Consider the following 21,135-nt stretch of genomic DNA (forward strand, 5'->3'; position numbering starts at 1 on the left):
TCCTGGCATCAGTGTTTCTTAACTAATGTGACCCTAAGGCTACTATCACAGACTCTTACATGTAGGGATAGTCTAATACAATGGATTGTGGAACTAGACTCCATGAGTTCAAGTAACAGCTTTGATATTTTTTTTAACTATGCAATGTTGATCAACTTATTTAACCTCTCCATGTATGTTTCAGTTTCCTGATCTGTAAGACCAGGCAGGTAATCATAACTAACTCATAGAGGTGTTATGAGAATAAAATAGTTTATTATATGTTAAGTGCCAATAACACCAACTTATATATGTCAAATATTCTTTTGAGTTTACATCTCAAAGTAATTTTAAATATATACAGTATGTAATAAACTAATTCAAGATTAAAGAAATACATAATGTGTCCTTTTTCTAGTTTTAATTTTTTTCTCTCTTCCCATGCTGGGATTTCTTTAAGAATGTAGATTTATAGAATAACACTAAAAAGCAGAACCATGAAGTGTCACAGAAATGACAGCCCTGCTGAGACACTGTCTCCTTCTCAAGGTAGCAGGGCTTAGCTGAGCAGGAGGCATTGTCCAACCGCCATGGTCTTTTTGATAGCATTTTTAACTTCCTGGTTCCTAAGGCAGTAGATAAACGGATTTAGCATGGGTGTGAGGACTGCATACACAGCTGAGATTAGTTTGTTGGAATTAAATGATGCAATAGCCCTGGGCCGAACATACATAAAAATCATGGCTGTATAATAAATTATGACTACAGTAAGGTGTGATGCACAGGTGGAGAAGGCTTTCTTCCTTCCCTGGTTGGAGGGTATCCGCAGAATGGTGGAGACAATGTAGACATAGGAAAGGACAGTGGTGATGAGTGGGAAGACAAGAATGACAATAGCCAAAGCAAAGTCCACTAGCTCAGCTGTGGACATGTCTTTGCAAGCCAGCTTGAGGATTGGTGAGATGTCACAGAAAAAGTGGTTCATGACATTGGAACCACAAAAGGCAACATGTGAAATGAAATAAACCTTGATGACAGAGACCATGAAACCACTCACATAGGAGAAAGCCACCAGCTGTACACAATAAACTGTGGTCATGATGACTGGGTATTGGAGAGGGTGGCAGATGGCCACATAGCGGTCATAGGCCATGGCTGCTAGAAGCACGCACTCTGTGCAGGCAAGTGAGATAAAGAAGTAGAGTTGGGTCATGCAACCTGTGAAGGAGATGCGCCGTCTCTGCAGAAGGAATCCATCCAGCATCTTGGGGACTGTTACAGAGACATACCAGACCTCCAAAAAGGACAAGCTACTCAGGAAATAGTACATGGGCTTATGGAGGGAGCCAGATATCCAAACAGTGATCATGATGATAAGATTCTCTACTACCACCAGCAGGTAGACTACAAGGAAGAGGAGGAAGAGCAGGACTTGTAGCCATGGGGCAGTGGGGAAGCCCACAAGGATGAATTCACTGACCAGAGTGATATTTTTCTCCAGCATGACTAAAAGCACTGAGAGTACTGAAGTCTTATAGTCTGGCACTACAGATAAGGAAGATGATTATGCTGTCAGACAAGAGACCAAAAGAAGTTAGTAAATCAGACTTTCCTGCAAATGACTCATAAAGTTACTTCTATTAATACAAATTATTTTAAATGTGAAAGAACACATGTCCATCAAAGTTTTTTGTTGTTCTTTTTCTGTTTGTTTTTTATGAAAGTCTCCCAGAGTCAAAATGCATTCCCAGAAACCAGTATTGAACTGTATGTTAACTACCTGAAATTTAAATTTAAAAAATGCACTCCCACCCCTAATTACAGTCACCTGATGAAATATTTGAATGTCACTACCCAAGTCATTCCCTTGTGCTTTGTAGTAGACATAGTTCATCTCCCCCATGTTGGCTTCAGATCTCTGTTTAATTAGTGACTCACCACATGAAGATTTCTTTCCTCCTTAAAGGAAATGTGAGGGATAAGCTCATTTCAAGAAAAGCTTCAAAGTATAATATTTGGGTGATCCATTATCTGTAGTCCTTTGATCAGGAAGTTTCTTTAGTCATTATTTGTGAAAATAAAAGGGAGTAATTCTTGGAGAGTTTCTTAGTGACTCTCCAGTTGCTTTCAGATAAAATTGTTTTTATCAAAATGTTTTCAATATCACACCTAGGAGGCACTTTATATATTGATCCAGCCATATATTTCTTCCTCCTCATCACTCATGACCTCTAAATGATTTCCATAAGCCAGACATACTCAACTAGTTTTTGCTCCCCAAACACACTAATCACTCTCGGGATTTGCCTACACTCTTCCCTCTTCCTATTGTGCCCATTCTGCAATCTTTATTGGCTGATTCAAGTTTCAAGATTCCACTTAGGAGACATCTCACCAAAATTCAGTCAAGTGCCTCAGAAGCATTTGATTCTGATGCACAACCCCTTCACATGTGGAGATTTCTCTCCATTACACTGCAACTTTCTAAAACTGAGGGAAATATTGGAAGGAGGTATAAATTTACAGTTATAAAATGAGTACGCTCTGGGGGGTCTGATGTGCAGCAAGGTGACTGTAGTTAACACTACTGTATCATATACTTGAAAGTTACTGAGAGTATGTCTTAAGTGTTCTTACCATACACAAAAAGTGATAACTATATGATGTGATGGAGATAACATTTAATCTTATTGTGGTAATAACTTCACAAAATATACATGTATCAAATCTTCACACTGTCCCCCTTAAGCTTCCCCTTATATCTCAATAAAACTGTGGGGGAAAGACTCAGCCTTCATGACTGTGAACCCAATGGTTAGGACAGAAATTGGGAAATACATGAATATTAATGAATATGGATTAGTAAGTGAATTAATGAATCCCTTGGAGCTTTGGGATCCACAGGAAGTAGAGGCAGAGGAATGTGAATTCAGGGTAGTTTGCTAGCAGAAGACATCTCTCTATCAGACAGCATATCTTTGGACATAGCCTCAGCTTGTATATCCAGGTTATTGTCGCAGCAATATAATATCCACAGGGTCTGAAAACAGTGAATATGATCCCTGGTCTTGGGTTACTTGGTAGGTTGGGTCTGTAACTATCAGCCTGTATCTCAGGTCTCCTAGAGGAGCAAGAAGAAAGGAGGCAGATTTGCAATGATGTGGATGGAACTAGAGGGTATTATGCTTAGTGAAATAAGTCAATTGGAGAAAGACAACTATCATATGATCTCCCTGATATGAGGAAGTGAAGATGCAATGTGGAAGCTTTGGGGGGGTAGGAAAAGAATAAATGAAACAATATGGGATTGGGAGGGATACAAACCATAAGAGACTCTTAATGTCACAAAACAAACTGAGGGTTGCCAGGGGGAGTGGGGATGGGAGAAGGTGGTGTGGTTACGGACATTGGGGAGGGTATGTGCTATGATGAGTGCTGTGAAGTGTGTAAACCAGGCGATTCACAGACCTGTACCCCTGGGGCTAATAATACATTATATGTTTATTAAAAAATTAAAAAAAAGAAAGGAGGCAAGAGGGGAGGTAGATATAGCTTAAGGACAGGCAGATCTTACAATGCTGGAAGAAAGCATATTTGTGAGGTAGCTCAACTGTTTTAATTTGTGCTCCATGGGGTATCTTTTGAATACACATGAATGAATTTGTCTCTCTATTAAATATCACACTCACTAATGAAGATCCATAAAGACTGAGGTCAGGTCCTGCCTTTAGAACATTGCTGAATCCTGCCAAACAATTTGTGCATCATGCTCTTCACTTGATACACAGAGGTTGCGAGGCTGATCAGGGACTCATTGGACAAGAGATTTTCTGGCCATGGCTCATGATAAGGAACAGAAGAATGAGGCACTGAAATGGATATTACTGACACCACGGCCTCCTTTCCACAGCAGCACATAGCAGCAGAGCTCAGTCCTGCTTGCTGAGTAGAAAGGGATTGTACCTTATCTCCAGGCCTCCAACCAACACCTTCACCCTGAAGTAGTTCATAAGTAAGCAATTTCTGGCCTAGTCTCTGGCCTCTAGTCTCAGTGGGAAGAATGTAGAGACTTTCTTTCAGGGCATGTACAACCTTCCACATTCTCACCAACAGCCACACAATTTCCCACACATTTACCTTTGTCTACTAGTTAAAAGCATTGACTTTAGAGTCAGAACAAGGCTACTAGCTGCATCATCCTGAAGAGAATATTCAATGATTATGGACTTAAAGATCCATTGTTGTGAAATAGAATAATTTTAATAATGCCTACCTTCCAGGTCTACTATGAAAATAAACATGAATATACACAGAAAACACTAAGCATAGGAGTTGGTCCATGGTTTTCCTCTATAGGTGTTAGCTATTACTATATTATGTCACATTAGACTCACACATGCAACTCACTCACATGTATTCATATAAACACACAGACATTAATTCTCTCTCTCTTTTACTCATCTATTTTATGTTATATTCTGGGGGAGCAAGGGAAGCCAAATTTCCCAAACAGGACTATAACATCTTTGAAGAGCTCTGAGTTATAAATCATCCATGCCTCTTTCTAATCCTCTCTCTAGTATATTGCTTTCATATATTCAAGCATAACCTTTTTACTTAATATTTTCTTCTACTTTTTGGCCATGGATGGACCTCTCAGCAGGTTCTATTTTGTATCATAGAGCAATGAAGAACTCTTTATTACTATTTTCTTTGTTTTCAGAACTGAAAACACTAAGTTCTGGGGTCTCCTCTATGGTATCTGAGCAAAGAAATTCTTTCATTGGACTATAGAACTTTTTACAATCTTGTTTGTGCTTATTTCCAAGAGACAATGTGGACACCAACAGACTTCTTCTGGAATAAGAAAACATATCTTTTGGGTGTTGAACCACACCCAAAAGATCCCATAATGCCCCACATTACCCCAACCTTGGGTAAAGAAGTAGTGAATCTCATTTTCCCATTCATTCTCCACAATACCCTTTCTCCTGTCCAGTCATGGTGCTTGCAGCCACGTCCTCCAAGTCCCTCTTCATCTTCTTTGGAGCTTTCTTGAATCAAGATATCAGATCATCTATGGACTCTGAAAAACAATCTGAGGGTTTTGAAGGGGTGAGGGGTGGGAGGTCGGGGTACCAGGTGGTGGGTACTATAGAGGGCACGGATTGCATGGAGCACTGCGTGTGGTGCAAAAATAATGAATAATGTTATGCTGAAAATAAATAAAAAATAAATTTAAAAAATATATATATATATAAATAAATAAAAAGATATCGGATCATCTAATCTCACCTGGAACTTTCAACCACTCACCTGGTCCACCTGCCCTCTCTTCCAAGAGTGGAAAATTTTGCAGACATTTGCAACTAAACATGGAAATGCAGACTGGTTTGCATATTTTTATACTTCCCAGAGATCCACATCTGGTCTCTGACTGCATGATAGGTATTGCAACATTAAGGCAAGTCTGGAGCTGAGGCAGGAGAATATATTTAACACTCACCTACAGCTTGCCCATATCTGCTTCCCAGGAGGCTCACTGACAGTCTTTCCTGGCTCCAGGGAAGCCCTGTATGTGCTACTCAGACTATGTCCAGGGGATTTTGACAGGGAAGCTGAAACTCCATCTATCTACTAGTTCCTGTTTATATCTGGACCAAGTTTATTTATATCTGTGGGTAGGATGTGGCCCCTTTCTCTCACAACTATATGCAAGGTATTGCAACAATAACTTATTCAAAAGCCAAAATAAGAAATCTATCCGGGTTAATAAGATAACCAGTACATTCATTTGCTTAATCACAAAATCATAACCAACTTTTACTGAACTCTTATTATGTGTAGGGTGCTGTGCTATATGTTCTTTAGAATAAAAATATGTAAGTCATGGTTTCTGTCCTTCAGAAACTTGTCGTATTCTAAGCAAAATAATAAATATACACTATAATGAGCACAGAATATGACATGTGCCAAAAGAGAAGTACAATGTGCTCTAGGAGCTTCAATGAGGAAGTGATGCTTTCTAACTTAGGAATTTAGAAAAAGATTTAAGAGGTGTCTTTCCAGACTCATAGAGGACAATAGTGTGGAAGTAGTATTATAGGAAATAATTTTGGCTCAGTAGTCAGAAGATCAAGTTTCTAATCTAAGTCCTACCATTTTTAAGACCTTTGACCTTACAAAATTGTCTTTATTCCTCAGTTTATTCACCCTAAAAATGGGATAACAATAATTCACTTGTTAACATCATATCATTAGTGTTAGTTTCAGAATGAATATGTATATTGAAGCAATTCTTTTTTAAATTTTTAATTTTTTATAAACATATAATATATTTTTATCCCCAGGGTACAGGTCTGTGAGTCGCCAGGTTTACACACTTCACAGCACTCACCAAAGCACATAGCCTCCCCGGTGTCCATAACCCCACCCCTCTTCTCCCATCCCTCCTCCCCAGCAACCCTCAGTTTGTTTTGTGAAATTAAGAGTCACTTATGGTTTCTATCTCTCCCAATCCCATCTTGTTTCATTTATTCTTCTCCTACCCACTTAAGCCCCCATGTTACATCACCACTTCCTCATATCAGGGAGATCATATGATACTTGTCTTTCTCCACCTGACTTATTTCACTAAGCATGATACGCTCTAGTTCCATCCACGTTGTCACAAATGGCAAGATTTCATTTCTTTTCTTTTTTTTTTTAATTTTATTTATTTTTTTTTGGACAGAGAGGGAGAGCATAAGCAGTGGGAGCAGCAGACAGAAGGAGAGGGAGAAGTAGGCTTCCTGTTGAGCAGGCCGCAATTGTGGGGCTTGATTCCAGGACCCCGGGATCACGACCTGACCAAAGGCAGGCAGACGCTTAACCAACTGAGCCACTAGGCACCCCTATGAAAGCAATTCTAAAACAGCTCTGTGGTAATAACTACACAAATGTAAAAAATGACCTGTGTTGGAATGTGAACCACAGCCATGATTTGATCAGAAGAAATGAGGTGGGTTTCACTTATTTGTGGAGCATAACAAATAGCATGGAGGACAAGGGGTGTTAGAGAAGAGTAGGGAATTTGGGTAAATTGGAAGGGGAGGTGAACCATGAGAGACTATGGACTCTGAAAAACAATCTGAGGGGTTTGAAGTGGCGGGGGGGGGGTGGGAGGTGGGGGTACCAGGTGGTGGGTATTATAGAAGGCACGGCTTGCATGGAGCACTGGGTGTGGTGAAAAAATAATGAATACTGTTTTTCTGAAAATAAATAAATTGGAAAAAAAAATCCTAAAAAAAAAAAAGAAGAAGAAATGAAGTGAGAGGGCTTTCAGTGTAGAGAGACCAGCACAGGAAAGAATATAGTGAGAAGTGAGATGATGGAATAATGAGGCCTCTACAGTAACTATAGTTCACACTCACCGAACTTGGACTCCAGGAAGTATGCAGTCATTTGATCAATGTTTGTGAAGCATGTGCTATGTGCTAAGAGCAGTGTGAAATGACAACTCCTGTCTGTCAAGTTATTCACAGTTGAGTTAGCCCACAGACTCTGGTATTAATTGTTGTCAGTAACCATAAAATTAAGAATCAAGTGCTAGAAGTTTTGTCAGAATGAAGGCCCGGAAATAAACTTGTGTTTCTGTGAGTAACAAAAATAACCAAAGGTGGAGGAAAAGAGAGAAGCAGGGGCCTAAAATATTAGAAATCCTAAAGAAATTTTGGATACTAGAAGGTATCTAAAGGTCTATGTGTGACAAATCAGAATTTGATGGAGAAGGATGGCTCTAGCTCTTTCCCCCACCCTTCTATATTCTTTGACTAAAGGCATTTGGTGAGCTGGCATTAATTCTGGGAATGCTGGCACCACCGGGTCCTCATGAAATAAGACGATGGAACATGAAAATCAGGGAGGGTAATTATCCCCTGAGGAATGACTCTATGAGAAAATGAAAACACCTATACTATAAGCCTTCTCTTCTCTGCAGTGCATGAAACTGTCCACTCACATTCTCCAGCACCAAAAGGTACTATCTGAAGGTATGATTTTACTATTTGTCAATGTGCAGAAATCAGTGAATTCTTATACACTAATAATGAAAATACAGAAAGGGAAATTAGAGAATCGATTCCATTTCCTATAGCACCAAGAACCACAAGATACCTGGGAATAAACCTAACTAAAGAGGTAAAGGACCTGTACTCAAGGAACTACAGAACACTCATGAAAGAAATTGAAGAAGACACAAAAAGATGGAAGACCATTCCAGGCTCTTGGATCAGAAGAATAAACATTGTTAAAATGTCTATACTTCCTAGAGCAATCTATACTTTTAATGCCATCCCAATCAAAATTCCACCAGTATTGTTCAAAACCTGGAGCAAATAATCCAAAAAGTTGTATGGAATCAGAAGAGACCCCGAATTGCTAAGGAAATGTTGAAAAGCAAAAGTAAACCTGGGAGCATCATGTTATCTGATTTCAAGCTTTATTACAAAGCTGTGATCACCAAGACAGCATGGTACTGGCATAAAAACAGACACATAGACCAGTGGAACAGAGTAGAGAGTCCAGATATGGATCCTCTACTCTATGGTCAAATAATCTTCGACAAAACAGGAAAAAAATATACAGTGGAAAAAAGACAGTCTCTTCAATATATGGTGCTGGGAAAACTGGGCAGCTATATGTAGAAGAATGAAACTCGACCATTCTTTTACACCGTACACAAAGATAAACTCAAAATGGATAAAAGACCTCAACGTGAGACAGGAATCCATCAGAATCCTAGAGGAGAACTAGGCAGTAATCTCTTTTATATCAGCCACAGCAACTTCTTTCAAGATATGTCTCCAAAGGCAAAGGAAACAAAAGTGGAAATAAACTTTTGGGAATTCATCAAAATCAAAAGCTTCTGCACACCTAAGGAAACAGTCAAAAAAACAAAGAGGCAACCCATGGAATGGGAGAAGTTATTTGCAAATGACAGCACAGACAAAAGGTTGATATCCAGGATCTATAATGAACTTCTCAAACTCAACACACACGAAACAGGCAAACACATCAAAAAATGGGCAGAAGATATGAACAGGTACTTCTCCAATGAAGACATACAAATGGCTATCAGACACATAAAAAAATGTTCATCATCACTAGCCATCAAAGAGATTCAAATTAAAACTACATTGAGATATCACCTTACACCAGTTAGAATTGCCAAAATTAGCAAGACAGGAAACAACATGTGTTGGAGGGGATGTGGAGAAACGGGAACCCTCTTACACTGTTGGTGGGAATGCAAGTTGGTGAAGCCCCTTTGGAGAACAGTGTGGAGATTCCTCAAGAAATTAAAAATAGAACTAACCTATGACCCTGCAATTGCACTCCTGGGTATTTACCCCAAAGAGACATATGTCGTGAAAAGAAGGGCCATCTGTACCCCAATGTTTATAGCAGCAATGGCCATGGTCGCCAAACTGTGGAAAGAACCAAGATGCCCTTCAACGGACGAATGGATAAGGAAGATGTGGTGCATATACACTATGGAGTATTATGCCTCCATCAGAAAGGATGAATACCCAACTTTTGTAGCAACATGGACGGGACTGGATGAGATTATGCTGAGTGAAATAAGTGAAGCAGAGAGAGTTAATTATCCTATGGTTTCACTTATTTGTGGAGCATAACATATATCATGGAGGAGAAGGGGTGTTAGGGAAGAGAAGGGAGTTGGGGTAAATTGGAAGGGGAGGTGAATCATGAAAGACTATGGACTCTGAAAAACAATCTGAGGGGTTGGAAGTGGTGGGGGGGTGGGAGGTCGGGGTACCAGGTGGTGGTATTATAGAGGGCACAGATTGCATGGAGTACTAGGTGTGGTGAAAAAATAATGAATACCGTTTTTTTGAAAATAAATAAATTAATTTAATTAAAAAATACTCCAACTTTTTCTTATAAATAAGCAAAATAAAACAACCTGAATAGACCAATATCTAGTAATGAGATTGAAACCGTGATCCAAAACCTCCCAAAAAACAAGAGCCCAGGACCTGACGGATTCCCTGGGGAATTCTACCAAACTTTCAAAGAAGAAATAACATGTATTCTCCTAAAGCTGTTTCAAAAAATTGAAGCAGAAGGAAAACTTCCAGACTCTTTCTATGAAGCCAGCATTACCCTTATCCCAAAACTAGGCAAAGACCCTACCAAAAAGGTGAATTTCAGACCAATATCACTGATGAATATGGATGCTAAGATTCTCAACAAGATCCTAGCGAACAGGATCCAACAGCACATTAAAAAGATTATCCACATAACAAATAGCATGGAGGACAAGGGGCGTTAGAGAGGAGTAGGGAATTTGGGTAAATTGGAAGGGGAGGTGAACCATGAGAGACTATGGACTCTAAAAAACAGTCTGAGGGGTTTGAAGTGGCGGGGGGGGGTGGGAGGTTGGGGTACCAGGTGGTGGGTATTATAGAGGGCACGGCTTGCATGGAGCACTGTGTGTCTTGAAAAAATAATGAATACTGTTTTTCTGAAAATAAATAAATTGGAAAAAAAAAGATTATCCACCATGATCAGGTGGGATTCATCCCTGGGCTACAAGGATGGTTCAACATTTGCAAATCAATCAATGTGATACAACAAATTAATATGAGAAGAGAGAAGAACCACATGGTCCTCTCAATTGATGCAGAAAAAGCATTTGACAAAATCCAGCATCCGTTCCTGATTAAAACACTTCAAAGTACAGGGATAGAGGGAACATTCCTGAACCTCATCAAATCTATCTATGAAAGACCCACAGCAAATACCATCCTCAATGGAAAAAAGTTTGCAGCCTTCCCGTTGAGATCAGGAACACGACAAGGATGCCCACTCTCACCTCTCTTGTTCAACATTGTATTAAAAGTCCTAGCAACTGTCTATGTTCTCCTCTAGGATTCTAATGGATTCCTGTCTCACGTTGAGGTCTTTTATCTATTTTGAGTTTATCTTTGTGTACGGTGTAAGAGAATGGTCAAGTTTCGTTCTTCTACATATAGCTGTCCAGTTTTCCCAGCACCATTTATTGAAGAGACTGTCTTTTTTCCACTGTATATTTTTTCCTGTTTTGTCGACGATTATTTGACCATAGAGTTGAGGGTCCATATATGGGCTCTCTACTCTCTTCCACTGGTCTATGTGTCTGTTTTGATGCCAGTACCATGCTGTCTTGGATGATCACAGCTTTGTAGTAAAGCTTGAAATCAGGTAACATTGCCCCCAGTTTTATTTTTGTTTTTCAACATTTCCTTAGCAATTCAGGGTCTCTTCTGAGTCCATAGAAATGCTTGGATTATTTTCTCCAGCTCTTTGAAGAATAACAGTGGAATTTTGATTGGGATGGCATTAAAAGTATAGATTGCTCTAGGAAGTATAGTCATTTTAACAATGTTTATTCTTCCGATCCAAGAGCATGGAATGGTCTTCCATCTTTTTGTGTCTTCTTCAATTTCCTTCAGGAGTGTTCTGTAGCTCCTCGAGTACAGATCCTTTACTTCTTTGGTTAGGTTTATTCCCAGGTATCTTATGGTTCTTGGTGCTACAGTAAATGGAATCAATTTTCTAATTTCCCTTTCTGTATTTTCATTGTTAGTGTATAAGAAAGTTACTGATTTCTTTACATTGACTTTGTATCCTGCCACATTGCTGAATTGCTGTATGAGTTCTAGTAGTTAGGGGGTAGAATCTTTTGGGTTTTCCATATAAAGAATCATGTCATCTGCAAAGAGAGAGAGTTTGACTTCTTCATTACCAATTTGGATACCTTTTATTTCTCTATCAGCCACAGTAACTTTTTTTAAAGATATGTCTCCATAGGCAAAAGAAACAAAAACGAAAATGAACTTTTGGGACTTCTTCAAAATCAAAAGCTTCTGCACAGCAAAGGAAACCGTTAAGAAAACAAAGAGGCAACCCACGGAATGGGGAGAAGATATTTGCAAATGACAGTACAGACAAAAGGTTGATATCTAGGATCTGTAAAGAACTCCTCAAACTCAACACACACAAAACAGATAATTATATCAAAAAATGGGCAGAAGATATGAACAGACACTTCTCCAATCAAGACATACAAATGGCTATCAGACACATGAAAAAATGCTCATCATCATTAGCCCTCAGGGAGATTCAAATTAAAACCACATTGAGATATCACCTTACACCAGTTAGAATTGCCAAAATTAGCAAGACAGGAAACGACATGTGCTGGAAGGGATGTGGAGAAAGGGGAACCCTCTTCCACTGTTGGTGGGAATGCAAGTTGGTGCAGCCTCTTTGGAGAACAGTGTGGAGATTCCTCAAGAAATTAAAAATAGAGCTTCCCTATGACCCTGCCATTGCACTACTGGGTATTTGCCCCAAAGAGATAGATGTCATATAAAGAAGGGCCATCTGTACCCCAGTGTTTATAGCAGCAATGGCCACCATTGCCAAACTCTGGAAAGAACCAAGATGCCTTTCAATGGACGAATGGATAAGGAGAATGTGGTCCATATACACTATGGAGTACTACGCCTCCGTCAGTAAGGACGAATACCCAACTTTTGTAGCAACATGGACGGAAATGGAAAAGATTATGCTGAGTGAAATAAGTCAAGCAAAGAGAGTCAATTATCACATGGTTTCACTTATTTGTGGAGCATAACAAATAGCATGGAGGACATGGGGAGATAGAGATGAGAAGGGAGTTGGGGGAAATTGGAAGGGGAGGTGAACCTTGAGAAACAATGGACTCTGAAAAACAATCTGAGGGTTTTGAAGGGGAGGAGGATGGGATGTCGGGGGACCAGGTGGTGGGTATTATAGAGGGCATGGATTGCATGGAACACTGAGTGGGGTGCAAAAATAATGAATACTGTTATGCTGAAAATAAATAAAAATAAATTAAAGAAAAAAAAAGAAGTCCTAGCAACAACATTCAGACAACAAAGAGAAGCAAAAGCTATCCAAATTGGCAATGAAGAAGTCAAACTCTCTCTCTTCGCAGATGACATGATTCTTTATATGGAAAACCCAAAAGACTCCACCCCTACGCTACTAGAACTCATACAGCAATTCAGCAACATGGCAGGATACAAAGTCAATGTACAGAAATCAGTGGCTTTCCTATATTAGAATTTTAATAAGAATCAGATAGCAAATAATGCTCAATTTCCTTGATAGTAGTCTTTCAGACTTTATTAAGCAGCAGAAAAATATGGAGAGACAGGTTGCAGCAAGAGAAGGCTACCACATCTGGAGAGAGAAGCTTCATGTAGGCTGTTGTCCTCAGGGTTCTGGGTCTTAGGTAATAGTAGGGAACTAAATTTCTAAAAATCACACCGAGATACCCTGTCACCATCTCTCTGTCCAGAAGAGGAAAGTCTTGTATTTTATTGGATAAGAAATGTTTATTTAAATAAATACATCAGTAACAATACCCTTGTCATAAATTGCAATTTATAAGGGTAAGGTCTTCATGGCATAGTTACAGGTAACACTCCAGTTAATCTCCTTATAATCTAACTTAAACAAATAAATAAGACTTCATTGGAGATGTGATACTTCTCCAATGAAGACATACAAATGGCTGTCAGACACATGAAAAAATGTTCATCATCACTAGCCATCAGGGAGATTCAAATTAAAACCACATTGAGATACCACCTTATACATATTAGAATGGCCAAAATAAGCAAGACCAGAAACAATGTGTGTTGGAGAGGATGTGTAGAAAGGGGAAACTTCTTCCACTGTTGGTGGGAATGTAAGTTGGTGCAGCCTCTTTGGAGAACAGTGTGGAGATTCCTCAAGAAATTAAAGATAGAGCTTCCCTATGACCCTGCAATTGCACTCCTGGGTATTTACCCCAAAGACACAGATGTAGTGAAAAGAAGGGCCATCTGTACCCCAATGTTTATAGCAGCAATGGCCACAGTCGCCAAACTATGGAAAGAACCAAGATGCCCTTCAACGGATGAATGGATAAGGAAGATGTGGTCCATATACACTATGGAGTATTATGCCTCCATCAGAAAGGCTGAATACCCAACTTTTGTAGCAACATGGACGGGACTGGAAGAGATTATGCTGAGTGAAATAAGTCAAGCAGAGAGAGTCAATTATCATATGGTTTCACTTATTTGTGGAGCATAACAAATAGCATGGAGGACAAGGGGCGTTAGAGAGGAGAAGGGAATTTGGGTAAATTGGAAGGGGAGGTGAACCATGAGAGACTATGGACTCTGAAACACAATCTGAGGGGTTTGAAGTGGCGGGGGGGTGGGAGGTTGGGGTACCAGGTGGTGGGTATTATAGAGGGCATGGCTTGCATGGAGCACTGGGTGTGGTGAAAAAATAATGAATACTGTTTTTCTGAAAATAAATAAATTGGAAAAAAAATAAAGCTTCCCCATCACCCTTCAATTTCACTACTTGGTATTTATCCCAAAGAGACATATGTCGTAAAAAAAAAAAAAAAAAAAAAAGAGAGACATATGTCGTGAAAAGAAGGGCCATCTGTACCCCAATGTTTATAGCAGCAATGGCCACGGTCGCCAAACTGTGGAAAGAACCAAGATGCCCTTCAACGGATGAATGGATAAGGAAGATGTGGTGCATATACACTATGGAGTATTATGCCTCCATCAGAAAGGACGAATGCCCAACTTTTGTAGCAACATGGACGGGACTGGAGGAGATTATGCTGAGTGAAATAAGTCAAGCAGAGAGAGTCAATTATCATATGGTTTCACTTATTTGTAGAGCATAACAAATAACATGGAGGACATGGGGAGATGGAGAGAGGAAGCGAGTAGAGGGAAATTGGAAGGGAAGATGAACAATAAGAGACTATTGACTCTGAAAAAAAACCTGAGGTTTTGAAGGGTTGGGGTGTAGGAGGGAGGGAGAGCCAGGTAGTGGATATTATAGAGGACACGTATTGCATGGAGCACTGGGTGTGGTGCATAAACAATGAATTATGTTATGCTGAAAAGAAATAAGTAAATTAAAAAAAAAGAAATTAGAATTTTAAATAAATAAATAAATAAGACTGATTCTTTTTTTTTTTTCTTTTGAGATGGTCAGATTTTAGATGTGTTTCTGCAGCTAGAACCGACATCTGCTTCATGAGTATAACATCTGTGCTGACAGTATTTTTTTCTCAAAAAACATATGCTTTGAGGTACCTAGGTGGCTTAGTGAGTTATGGTGTCCAGCTCTTGATCTAAATTCAGGTCTTGACCTCAGGGTTATATGTTAAAGCCAGGCAATGCTGGGCGTGGAGCTTACTTAATTTTTTTTTTATTTTTAAAATTATTTTTATTATGTTATCTTAGTCACCATTCAGTACATCATTATATTTTGATGTAGTGTTCCAAGATTCATTGTTTACATATAACAACAGTGCTCCATGCAATATGTTCCCACTTTAATCTCCATCACCAGGCATTTTTTCTAAAAATCTATGCTTACTTTTATGCTGGGCTGTCTTATGCTCTTTTTTAAAATTTTTTTCTCTTTCTTTTTTTTTTAAATTTATTTTTCATTTATTTTCAGCATAACAGTATTCATTGTTTTTTTTTATTTTTTTTTGGTTTTTTTTTCATTGTTTTTTTACAACACCCAGTGCTCCATGCAATCCTCTCTAATACCCACCACCTGGTTCCCCCAACATCCCACTCCCCCACCACTTAAAACCCCTCAGATTGTTTTTCAGAGTCCATAGTCTCTCATGGTTCACCTCCCCTTCAAATTTCCCCCAACTCCCTTCTCCTAACTCCCCATGTCCACCATGCTATTTGTCATGCTTCACAAATAAGTGAAGCCATATGATAATTGACTCTCTCTGCTTGACTTATTTCACTCAGCATAATCTCCTCCAGTCCCGTCCATGTTGCTACAAAATTTGGGTATTCATCCTTTCTGATGGAGACATAATACTCCATAGTGTATATGCACCACATCTTCCTTATCCATTCATCCGTTGAAGGGCATCTTGGTTCTTTCCACAGTTTGGCGACCGTGGCCATTGCTGCTATAAACATTGGGGTACAGATGGCCCTTCTTTTCACAACATCTGTCTCTTTGGGGCAAATACCCAGGAGTTCAATGGCAGGGTCATAGGGAAGTTGTATTTTTAATTTCTTGAGGAATCTCCACACTGTTCTCCAAAGAGGCTGCACCAACTTGCATTCCCACCAACAGTGGAAGAGGGTTCCCCTTTCTCCACATCCCCTCCAACACATGTTGTTTCCTGTCTTGCTAATTTTGGCCATTCTAACTGGTATATGGTGATATCTCAATGTGGTATAAAATTTTTTATAAACATATAATGTATTATAGCCCCAAGTATACAGGTCTGTGAATCGCCAGGTTTACACACTTCACAACACTCACCATATCACTTATCCTCCCCAATGTCCATAACCACAACACCCTCTCCCTACCCCTCTCCCCCCAGCCACCCTCATTTTGTTTTGTGACATTTAGAGTCTCTTATGGTTTGTCTCCCTCCAGATCCCATCTCATTTCATTTATTCTTTTCCTACTCCCAAAACCCCCTTCGTTGCATCTCCACTTCCTCATATTCTAAGCTTTTTTAAAATTAATTTTAAAAACTTGAGTATAGTTGAAATACAATGGTGCATTTCAGATGTACAGCATAGTAATTTGACTTCTCTGTATATTATGCTACATCACCACAAGTATAGCTACCATCAGTCTCACTATATTACTATTATAATACCATCAATTGTTTTCCCTATGCTATGACTTATTCATTCCATAACTGAAAACTTGTATATCCCACTCCTTTCACCCATTTTACTCATCCAATACCTTCTTCCCCTTTGGCAACAATCAGTTTGTTCTCTGTACGTATAGGTCTAAATCTGCATTTTGTTTGTTTATTCATTTGGTGCTTTAGATTCCACAAATAAATGAAATAATATGGTATTTGTCTTCCTTAATCTGACTTATTTCACTTAGTGTAATGCCCTCTAGTTCCATCCATATTGTTGCAAATGGTACATCATCCTTTTTTACAGCTGAGTGATATTTCAGTGTGTGTGTGTATATAAATCTATATCATATCTTCCTTCTCCATTTGTAAGCCTGCTACATTTGATACTGTTATATAAAATACTGTTTGCATTTATTGTGTTAAGAATATTTTTTCTGTCATTAACATGTACATCATGTTATGTTAAGACCCTACATAAGATTCCATTTAATATATAAACTATAAGTTTATGATATAACAATTCCCTAATTATAGAGACAGAAGATTAAATAAACAACTGCCATCAGTCACTAGCTCCATGTGGGCACTAACCTAGTAATCAGGAAATGAAGCTAGAGATCTCTGTAGTGCAGGAGGTGATATGTTGCCAACACAAAAATTCTCACTTTCCTATCTACTTGCCTTGTAATTCATACTAAAATAATCACCTGTAAAAATAATCACCTAGTATAAATCATACTAAAATAATCATCATAGGCTACAGTCAGTGGCTTATGGCTAGAAGAGATATCACCAAAAGTCTCCTAATGCTATTCTATAATGAAGCCTGTGCTTCCTTGAATGGCTTCTTCTTTGTGCTTTCCTTTTCTACACTTTCAGCCTCAGAAGTAAATCAAAGAGTAAATCCAGGAAAGGCCATTTAGAGAGATACTAGTTCTGTATTTGTTTGCTTATTTAAATATTGAAGTGCTATCAATCTTCTGCTCGGTCAATCCTTTCCACCCCATCAGGATGCATGATTCATGAACTGTTCTATGTAAACTACAATAGAACAGAGGACATGGGAAATTCTAGCATGTATCTTCAGTGCTGTCCAGAAATCCAGCTGTCAACTTGCAATCCATCCCTCTTCTTTCTCTTGGATTAGTTCCTTGAAGGTGGTTTTGAATCCTAGTCCCTAATTTAGGCCATAAGAGCTCCTCTGAACTTTATAGAAGATACAGATCCCAAGCTCGAGAGCATTTTCTACCCATCTCGGCTAGCTTTCTCGTGCTTAGCATCCTGACCCCTGATTAGGTGCAGAGTACGGCGTAGGGCTCTCTTGACCTCTTGATTGCGCAAGCAGTAGATGATAGGGTTAAGCAATGGTACAATAACAGCATAAAGCACAGAAACCAGCTTGTTGGTGTCAAAAGCTGAGAGTGCCTTTGGCCGGGCATAGATGAAGATACTGGCTGCATAGAAGATGATCACAACAGTGAGGTGAGAGGCACAGGTGGAAAAGGCTTTATGGCGCCCAGCAGCTGAAGGAATGCGCACCACAGCACCAGTGATGGCCATGTAGGAGGCCCCAGTGACAGAGAGTGGCCCCAGCAAGATAAAAATGGCCAGAACAAAGTCTGTAAGCTCTGCTGTTGACATGTCAGTGCACGAAAGATTGAGCAATGGGGAAACATCACAGAAGAAGTGGTTGATGATGTTGGGTCCACAGTAGGAGAGGCGAGAAATGAGAAAAACCTTAACCATGGAGATGCCAAAACCTCCAGCCCAGGAGCCAGCTGCCAGCTGCACACACAGCCGGCCACTGACAATGACAGCATAGTGGAGAGGATGGCAGATGGCTACATAGCGATCATAGGCCATAACAGCAAGAAGGACACACTCAGTGCAGCCCAGTCCCAGGAAAAAATATAGCTGTGTCATGCAGCCCTCAAAGGAAATTAGCTGCCCCTGGTTATTTTTGGATCCAACAAAGCCAGCTAACATCTTGGGAATAGTGACAGTAACATACCAGATCTCCAAGAAAGACATATTAGCCAGAAAGAAGTACATGGGTTTGTGAAGGGTGGGGTGGTTTTTAATTGCCATAACGATGAGTGTATTTTCAGTCAGCACCAACACATAGGCCAGCAGAGAAAGGACAAATAAAAGTGCCCGCAGTGGTGCAGGAGCTGGGAAGCCCAGCAACACAAACTCACTTACCCTCCCACTCTGGTTCCTCTGCTCCATGTTGTCAGTCTTGCCCACTGCTCTTTAGGAGAGGGAAAAGAGGATCTTCAGGAGCCAACAACAAGGACCCAGCCTTTTTCTTGGTGGATTTATATTGACAGAATATATGTAATGCATGTAATTTATCACTGAACTGAGGCCATCACTTTCTTCTGTAATCTTGAAATGAGCTAAGACAAAAGTAGACAAAAACAAACTGCTTCATATTGATGATAGGATAAAAATCTGTTTGGCCCTTGGAGAAGCATATACTGATGAACACTTGTAAAAGTGATATTAGTTGGTCCCTGAAGAATATAGATCAAAACCAAAAGTAGTAAGAGAGTCTAGGCTGCCCTAATGTGAGAGGTTTTTTTGTGAGCTAGATTATGACTCTGTTTTGAGGAAATAACAATAATGTACAACACAGTTGAGTGTTTACTGGGGATGGATAGTGTGGACACTGTTTTAAAATATATGCAGAGGGGCATCTGGGTGGCTCAGTGGGTTAAAGCCTCTGCCTTCGGTTCAGGTCATGATCCCAGGGTCCTGGGATTGAGCCCCACATCAGGCTCTCTGCTCAGCGGGGAACCTGCTTCCCTTCTTCTCTCTCTCTCTCTGTGTGCCTCTCTTCCTACTTGTGATCTCTGTCTATCAAATAAACAAAATCTTAAAAAAATAAAATATATGCAGATATTAATTCACTTAATCTTCAGAAGAACCCTGTGAGTTAGTACAACTATTAACCCCACTTAACACCTAAGAAAACTGAGGCACAAAGAGATTAATTGACTTGCTCCAGGTCACACCAATAGTAAGAGTTGGAACCAGGAAGTCAGGACCTCACAGGTTCAAAAATATTCAGGCAACACAAAGAAGAAACTATAAAGGGAGGGGGAGTCAAGTTGGCAGAGAAGTAACATATTGAGACAACATCAGGTAACAGGAGATCAGCTAGATAGCTTATCAAACCATTCCCAACACCTACAAATCCAACAGGAGATCAAAGAGAAGAAGAGCAACAAGTCTAGAAACAGAAAATTGACCACTTTCTGAAAGGTAGGACCAGTGGAGAAGCGAATCCAAAGCTACGGGAAAATAGACCATGGTGGGAGGGGATGGCTCCCAGCAAGTGGCAGAGCAATGGAGCACAAAATCAGGACTTTTAAAAGTCTGCTCCACTGAGGGACATCACTCCAGAGGCTAAGCCGGGGTGAAGCCCATGTGGGGACAATGTGGCCCCAGTTCCCTTGGGGTCACAGAAGGATCAGGGTGTCTGAGTGTTGCAGATCTTGAAGATAATAGAGCAGGGAAGCTGGCTACAGAGACAGAGCTGAGGAGTGAGCGCTCAGCTTGGGGTTACCTTGAGTCATAATCTGTGGCACAGACCACTGCTCTGTGAGTGGGGTCCCCACAAGATCCAGGGAGACCCCCCCAGAGAGCTCAGGGATCTGCAGGGGTTCAGAGACTCCAGGTGGAGCTGTGTGCCAGAGACAGAGATGCTTGGTCACAGGCTGGGTGAGCTCAGAGCACAGCTGGAGGCCAGGGAGACTGGAGTGATTGAGCACTTTTCTCTGAGGGCCCACTGAGGAAAGTGGCCCTGAGCTCTTGGCTCCTCTGGGCCAGAGATTGGGAGGCTGCCATTTCCATTCCCGCCCTCCAGAGCTCTATGGAAAACATTCAGGGAACAAAAGCTCCTGAAAGCAAAACCAAGCAGATTACCTTGCCTGGACCCTGGTAAGGGCGGTGCAATTCTGCCTAGGGCAAAGCCACTTGAGAATCACTATAACAGGCCCCTCCCCCAGAAGATCAACAAGAAATCCAGCCAAGATCAAGTTCACTTACCAAGGAGAACAGTGGAATTCCAGAGGAGGAGAAAGAAAAGCATGGAATTCATGGCTTTCTCCCCATAAATCTTTAGTCTTGCAAAGTTAATTAATTTTATTTAATTTTTTTCTGATTTTTTTTAACTTTTACCATTTCCTCATTTAATATTTTTTAACCAGTTTATCTTAACAATACCTTTCATAAAAAAGACTTTTTTGAACTTTCATTATTATAGTCCTATTTTATTCTTCATTGTATCTAACTTTATTTTTTGTATACACATAGGTTTTTTTCTTCTAAAAAATTTGGGTACAACTTCTTCTAATAGATCAAAACACACCCTAAATCTAGCACCA

General features: G+C 39.9%; 2 protein-coding genes across 2 annotated transcripts; both read right to left on the bottom strand.

The window, feature by feature from the left end:
- Window positions 1-538: 538 nt before the first annotated feature.
- LOC122914251 (olfactory receptor 6-like) lies at window positions 539-1,483 on the bottom strand. The gene has a single exon (XM_044260882.1). It carries the CDS (start codon window positions 1,481-1,483, stop codon window positions 539-541), a length of 945 nt encoding a protein of 314 aa, XP_044116817.1.
- Window positions 1,484-17,989: 16,506 nt separating this feature from the next.
- LOC122914252 (olfactory receptor 226) lies at window positions 17,990-18,973 on the bottom strand. The gene has a single exon (XM_044260883.1). It carries the CDS (start codon window positions 18,971-18,973, stop codon window positions 17,990-17,992), a length of 984 nt encoding a protein of 327 aa, XP_044116818.1.
- Window positions 18,974-21,135: the final 2,162 nt, after the last annotated feature.

The sequence above is a fragment of the Neovison vison genome, chromosome 7, assembly GCF_020171115.1.
Source record: "Neovison vison isolate M4711 chromosome 7, ASM_NN_V1, whole genome shotgun sequence".
In the NCBI taxonomy this organism is placed as follows: Eukaryota; Metazoa; Chordata; class Mammalia; order Carnivora; family Mustelidae; genus Neogale; species Neogale vison.